The sequence below is a fragment of the Chlorocebus sabaeus genome, chromosome 7, assembly GCF_047675955.1.
Source record: "Chlorocebus sabaeus isolate Y175 chromosome 7, mChlSab1.0.hap1, whole genome shotgun sequence".
NCBI lineage: Eukaryota > Metazoa > Chordata > Mammalia > Primates > Cercopithecidae > Chlorocebus > Chlorocebus sabaeus.
The window spans coordinates 76,479,036-76,486,076 of NC_132910.1; the positions used below are offsets into that span (position 1 = coordinate 76,479,036).

Here is a 7,041-nt window from a genome sequence, read left to right on the forward strand (position 1 = left end):
TATATTCTTATCCACCCCAATTCGTGGTATATTCCAAGTTATCTTTCATGAAAAATTTATTGAATAAAAGGATGACATGATGAAATCAATTAGGAAGAAAGAGCTGGGAGGAGGCTTTTCCTATGTTTTTTTTTCAAAAAGGACTCTAGCTATAACCAAAGCTAGTTTTTACTCTGTGTTGCTCTTTTTACTCTGTGTCATGAGATGTTGCCCATTTGATGAAATGTTATTGTCATTTAGCTAGAATTTTCTGTGTTTTTTTTTTTTTAGTTTGGTTCTGAAATATATTATTATCTGGAAAAATTGCTTTAATAAAATATTACTATATGAATAACATATGTAAATGTGTTAGACATCTTTTCCATAAAGTACAAATGAACTGATTTTTAGTTTTACCAGATGTGTTTGTTGCATGTAGAAATAGCATTTGATCTGAGTGACAAAATAAACTGATCCATCTTTTCATTCCCGTTATTTGAAGAACAGTGCCACTGCATCCCCCTGCCAACACACCAGCTTTGTCTGGCAGTGGTAACGGGATATGTTCCCTGAACCAAATGTTCATCTTGCCTCATAAATTATCTCATTTTCTAAAATGGTCTGCTCAGGATACTGGAAACTCAGTAGCTGGAAACTGGAGCGGGAGCACCCTGTTACCCAATGTTCTCCTGGACAAAATAAAATAAACCAAATATCCCTTAGATAAATTGTAAAAGACAGCCAAAGTGAAGGCTTGCCCAGACACCTCATTAAGACTTCACTCTTTGTTCATCATAGTTTTTGATCTCAATAAATGATATAAACAATAGGCATCATTTATTCCTAAAATTTGTGTGTAAAAGATGAGAGGTAAAACAATTATTTTCATCTTTATTTTTCAACTATGCTTCCTTTTTAGCTGAGCATTGCTTTTTCTTTTTGCAAGTGGTTTTCACAATTTTTTAGTACTGTGGGCCTTTTACTAAACGAATCAGCATAACGCACTCCAATGGCAGGTTGTCACTGGAATACAAATAATTTAAAAAGGTATAATTTAGTTATCTTAAAATGGGCATTTGCCCCTTTATTATTTCAATTGTGTTCTGGAAAATAATTCATTGTGTTTTGAGAAATTAGGTATACATACAAGAATATTTTGAAAACCATTGAAACTATTAACTATAAAAGTGTATGTTGCCAAAATTGTAGACACAAGGTTTGTAAGTACATTCTAATACAACCAGATTATTCAGCTATTCTATCTGCTGTAGATTGGTCAAAAAATTTAAGTTTAGTTTTATTAATGATTTTGATTTAATCATACCATATTTTAATTGCATATTATTTATAATATGTTTTACAGATTAAGAATGGCAAAGTACATTTTACATCTGATGCAGGAATCGCTGGGAAAGTGGAGAGAAATATTCCTGAAGTGTATGTTGCAGACGGCCACTGGCACACTTTTCTAATTGTGAAAAATGGAACAGCTACAGTATTGTCTGTCGATAGAATATATAACAGAGATATTATCCACCCTACTCAGGACTTCGGTGGCCTTGATGTGCTTACTATATCACTTGGAGGAATTCCATTCAATCAAGCACATCGAGACGCCCAAACAGGTAAATGCCTCTGTTAAGTAGAATCACAAGGGAAGTAAAATTGTTCTTCAAAGAGTAATTGTTTTTTTCTTGTGGCATGAGTGACTAAAATCTACACAATTAGCATGAATCTCATATACAGTACAATTTCATTCAATAAAATTTATGCTTAAAAAAGTAGTTTGATGTCTGATAATATCAATTATAAATATCCTAAGAATGTCATAACTATCTTCAGAAAGTTTGTAATAAACTATTAGCCACCACTTTCTTTAGCAGCTTGCATCTTTCTTACCAAAGTTGTAATTCAGTCCATAGTGTGTTGATGCTTTGCTTGTCCACCAAGCATTTTGTATACATTTGTTCATTTATTTATTCATTCACAGCCACTCTCTTCATAGACCATTAATGGAGACAAACATTAATCAGATTCTTACACAAGTAACCACATTATTCTAATGTGTGATAAATAATACAAATGAAGAATGTAGAATTCTAAAATACAGTGAAAAACAGAAAGGAAGGGGAATTTTGCTGTGGAATTGACATTTATACATAAATCTGAGTGATAAGGAGGAGTATAGAAGTGTATGAAAGGTTAATGTATGTTGATAGGAATTTTTTTAAAGAAATAGTTTAAGTTGGCCGAGCGCGGTGGCTCAAGCCTGTAATCCCAGCACTTTGGGAGGCTGAGACGGGCGGATCACGAGGTCAGGAGATCAAGACCATCCTGGCTAACATGGTAAAACCCCGTCTCTACTAAAAAATACAAAAACTATCCGGGCGAGGTGGCCAGCGCCTGTAGTCCCAGCTACACAGGAGGCTGAGGCAGGAGAATGGCGTAAACCCGGGAGGCAGAGCTTGCAGTGAGCTGAGATCCGGCCACTGCACTCCAGCCTGGGCGACAGAGCGAGACTCCATCTCAAAAAAAAAAGAAATAGTTTAAGTCAGTTATAGAACACAGCACACTGGGGGCGAATGTCATAGGTAAATGATGAAGTTGGAGAATGAAGCAACTTCCTGACCATGTTGCAGTTTTGGTCTTATCTACAGAGCAATGAGAAGTTATTGAAAACTTTAATCACAGTAGGATCAAGTTAGATATGCAGTAATATTACAGATCATTCAGGCTACAACATGGAGAATGAATTGGAGGAGGGCACGAGTGGATCTATAGAAATGAGGTGGGATCTGGGCAAGATGTCTTGTGAGCTCCTACTAGTGTGGTGACTGAGGAATTAGAAAGAAATAGATAAGCAAGAAGTACTCTGGGAACTATAATCAACCAAACTGTTAGTGATTATGGTAAAATTCAAGGAGGTTTCTACCTCTCAACTCAAAGAAGAGTAGGTCAGCAAGAGAGGAAACTGCAGAACCCCGTGAAAGCAGCATATCTCTGAGAAATATTAGATTTGGTTTGGGACATTTTGGGTTTGAAACATCTTTGAGAAACTCCTTTGGATGGATGGGCTGGAAATCAGAAATAGACTTTAGCTGGAAATATGTATTTAGGAGTGGTCAGTGTCAAGCAGGTAACTTAAGTACTGGACATGGATGTGATCATCTAACATCAGGGTGTAGAGTGAAAAGAAAGCCTAGGACCTCATCTTGATTAACCCTAAGAGTTACTGGTTATAGGTAGAGGAGAATAAGTCAGAAAATGAGACAAAGTAATAGGAAGAAAACCAGGAGTATAGGAACAAAAGGAAAAGATGTCACAAAAGTACATGGTAAAACATATCAAGAATGAGAATATCCCTATGGTAGAACGATGCATTAAATAAGAGGGAAAAATGCATGTGAGAGTAATAGATTTAAGGCATAAAAGTTAAAGTCCAGGTCCTAAGTCTTTCGTATATGTTGATTATAGAATGTTGTGAGAAAACAAGCCAATGGAAATTATGCTTTTTTGGTAGAGTCAAAATAGATTGTTGGGTCCTGAGATAGGAATATCAGCAGTGCTAGCACACTCAAGTGTAATGAAGTGTTTCTTAACTTTGTATTTTATCTTTATCATTCCCCTAAGGAGACACTTAATATAGTCTAAACTTTGCCATCCCCAAGTCATAAAATGTTAACACCAGAGTTATGTTTTTATCTTCCCTTTCGAGGCCCACAGACCATTGTAATAGCTAAGATTTTTTTCTTTTGTTTCCCAAGAACCTATGTTCCACACCTTTGGTGCATTATCACCTTCAATGGGAATGCATGATTTAGTAGTTGAAATCATTGGCTGATTTCATGTTCTTTACAAGTTTTAAAACATACATTTTATTTGTATATATGCAATTTTTGGTATATGGAATGTACGAAGGAAGGGAATTGATAAATAAACAAATGAGTAAGTAAAAGAAAATTCAGCCTGCCCAAGTCATTCATAAATCTTAAGAATGAGTGAGATTCAAGCAATCTGCCCCATGTTTGATCACGGTAATCTTACGTCCCTTGCTAATGTATGTTATAAGATGCACAGCTTAATTACCTTTCAGCTGGACGATGACTGAGACTGAGGTTCTGTATTCATATGAGGTGATTGTGGAGCTTCTCTTTACAAGATGTCAGCAGTGTATTATAAGCTTTTTTTTTTTTTTTTGTAAAAAGCCTTACTGCTGCTTCTTCTCCCAGCAGGTTTTGATGGCTGCATTGCTTCTATGTGGTATGGTGGAGAAAGTCTTCCTTTCAGCGGGAAGCATAGCTTGGCCTCCATCTCAAAAACAGATCCCTCGGTGAAGATTGGCTGCCGTGGCCCGAACATTTGTGCCAGCAACCCCTGCTGGGGTGATTTGCTGTGCATTAATCAGTGGTATGCCTACAGATGTGTCCCTCCTGGAGACTGTGCCTCCCACCCGTGCCAGAATGGTGGCAGCTGTGAGCCAGGCCTGCACTCTGGCTTCACCTGTAGCTGCCCAGACTCGCACACAGGAAGGACCTGTGAGATGGTGGTGGCCTGTCTTGGCGTCCTCTGTCCTCAGGGGAAGGTGTGCAAAGCTGGAAGTCCTGCAGGACATGTCTGTGTTCTGAGTCAGGGCCCTGAAGAGATCTCTCTGCCTTTGTGGGCTGTGCCTGCCATCGTGGGCAGCTGCGCAACCGTCTTGGCCCTCCTGGTCCTGAGCCTTATCCTGTGTAACCAGTGCAGGGGGAAGAAGGCCAAAAATCCCAAAGAGGAGAAGAAACCGAAGGAGAAGAAGAAAAAGGGAAGTGAGAATGTTGCTTTTGATGACCCCGACAATATCCCTCCCTACGGGGATGACATGACCGTGAGGAAGCAGCCTGAAGGAAACCCAAAACCAGATATCATTGAAAGGGAAAACCCCTACCTTATCTATGATGAAACTGATATTCCTCACAACTCAGAAACCATCCCCAGTGCCCCTTTGGCATCTCCAGAGCAGGAGATAGAGCACTATGACATTGACAATGCCAGCAGCATCGCCCCTTCGGATGCTGACATCATCCAACACTACAAGCAGTTCCGCAGCCACACACCAAAATTTTCAATCCAGAGGCACAGTCCCCTAGGTTTTGCAAGGCAATCCCCCATGCCCTTAGGAGCAAGCAGTTTGACTTACCAGCCTTCATATGGTCAAGGTTTGAGAACCAGCTCCCTAAGCCACTCAGCATGCCCAACTCCCAACCCTCTGTCTCGACACAGTCCAGCCCCTTTCTCCAAATCTTCTACATTCTATAGAAACAGCCCAGCAAGGGAATTGCATCTTCCCATAAGGGATGGTAATACTTTGGAAATGCATGGTGACACCTGCCAACCTGGCATTTTCAACTATGCCACAAGGCTGGGAAGGAGAAGCAAGAGTCCTCAGGCCATGGCATCACATGGTTCTAGACCAGGGAGTCGCCTAAAGCAGCCAACTGGGCAGATTCCTCTGGAATCTTCTCCTCCAGTTGGACTCTCTATTGAGGAAGTGGAGAGGCTCAACACACCTCGCCCTAGAAACCCAAGTATCTGCAGTGCAGACCATGGGAGGTCTTCTTCAGAGGAGGACTGCAGAAGGCCACTGTCTAGAACAAGGAATCCAGCCGATGGCATTCCAGCTCCAGAGTCCTCTTCTGATAGTGACTCCCATGAATCTTTCACTTGCTCAGAAATGGAATATGACAGGGAGAAGCCAATGGTATATACTTCCAGGATGCCCAAATTATCTCAAGTCAATGAATCTGATGCAGATGATGAAGATAATTACGGAGCAAGACTTAAGCCTCGAAGGTACCACGGCCGCAGGGCCGAGGGAGGACCTGTGGGCACCCAGGCAGCGGCACCAGGCGCTGCTGACAACACACTGCCCATGAAGCTAGGGCAGCAAGCAGGGACTTTCAACTGGGACAACCTTTTGAACTGGGGCCCTGGCTTTGGCCATTATGTAGATGTTTTTAAAGATTTGGCATCTCTTCCAGAAAAAGCAGCAGCAAATGAAGAAGGCAAAGCTGGGACAACTAAGCCAGTCCCCAAAGATGGGGAAGCAGAACAGTATGTGTGAAGTTTATGTACTGGCACTATAAAAATACAAAAACAAGAAATGCTCAAACCATTGTAAACTTGCCGACTAGGTTGGGTCACATTTGAAAAACAGGCCAGTACGGACTAGTGGTGGAGGGAAAACTTTAAAAATAATAACCACAATGCTGCTGAAACAGACTCACAACAACTCTTAATTTAAACATGTGTGGTTGAATTTATTTCCCTGCATGCATTGTGTTTTGTAACTAGTTATGTGGCATGCAGCATTTGGAAAATTTTTCTTATTTACCGGTGTTTGATTTGTGATTTTTAAAAATTGATACCTTTACCATTGCAGAAAAGAACTTGTGCTTTCCCAGTGGCGTATGTGTATTGTTTCCATTGTATTATTATAATTATGTTTTGCATTGCAAGATTCTTGATGTTAAACCAATCCTTGTAAAGTGTAGAAAGGAACCCTCCTATCGTGGAATGAAAGATTAAGTATATTAACACTTTTCAGAATGATAGTTTCCGTATTTGATGTTGCTCAGAAATGTCTGAGTTTTGAGTAAGTTTTACATGACAGTGGGTACTAAAATTAAGTCATTGTGTTCAGCACTTTAATGCTTTCTTATAGAATTGTTTAAAACTTCTGGATCCTTGAACAAGTGATTATGGTCTCCTGACTTTCATGAGGCTTCCATTAGGAACAGAATGATTGCATGTTGTCCCCAGAACACTGCCACCTTGCTATGCGAATGATGTTCTCAGCAGCACTTAGGACACTCTTAAACGTTATTTATTGAAAAAAATTTTCTATGCTTTTAATATTTTAAAGAATTGACCTAAGGAAAGCCTATGATTGGACTTATTTTCCAACCAGATAACATTTACTCTAAGTACCCAGTTTTTATAATTTATATGAAATGAGATTTCAACACTTACTTTCTGTCATTTTGTAGATCATTTTTTTTAATACTGTGTAAAAACTTTTTTTACACC

The 7,041-nt window shown here is 39.5% G+C and overlaps 1 protein-coding gene across 2 annotated transcripts in view; it reads left to right on the forward strand.

The window, feature by feature from the left end:
• Positions 1-6,357, forward strand: part of FAT4 (FAT atypical cadherin 4) — a 192,696-nt gene extending 186,339 nt beyond the window's left edge. The window contains exons 16-17 of one of the 2 annotated variants that reach the window (XM_037991681.2): positions 1,343-1,604; positions 4,209-6,357. In XM_037991681.2, the coding sequence (XP_037847609.2) occupies positions 1,343-1,604; positions 4,209-6,076 (2,130 nt within the window). In that variant the 3' untranslated portion in view covers positions 6,077-6,357. The remainder of the gene's footprint in view (positions 1-1,342; positions 1,605-4,208) is intronic. The other variant, XM_037991684.2, reaches the window with a different exon arrangement.
• Positions 6,358-7,041: the final 684 nt, after the last annotated feature.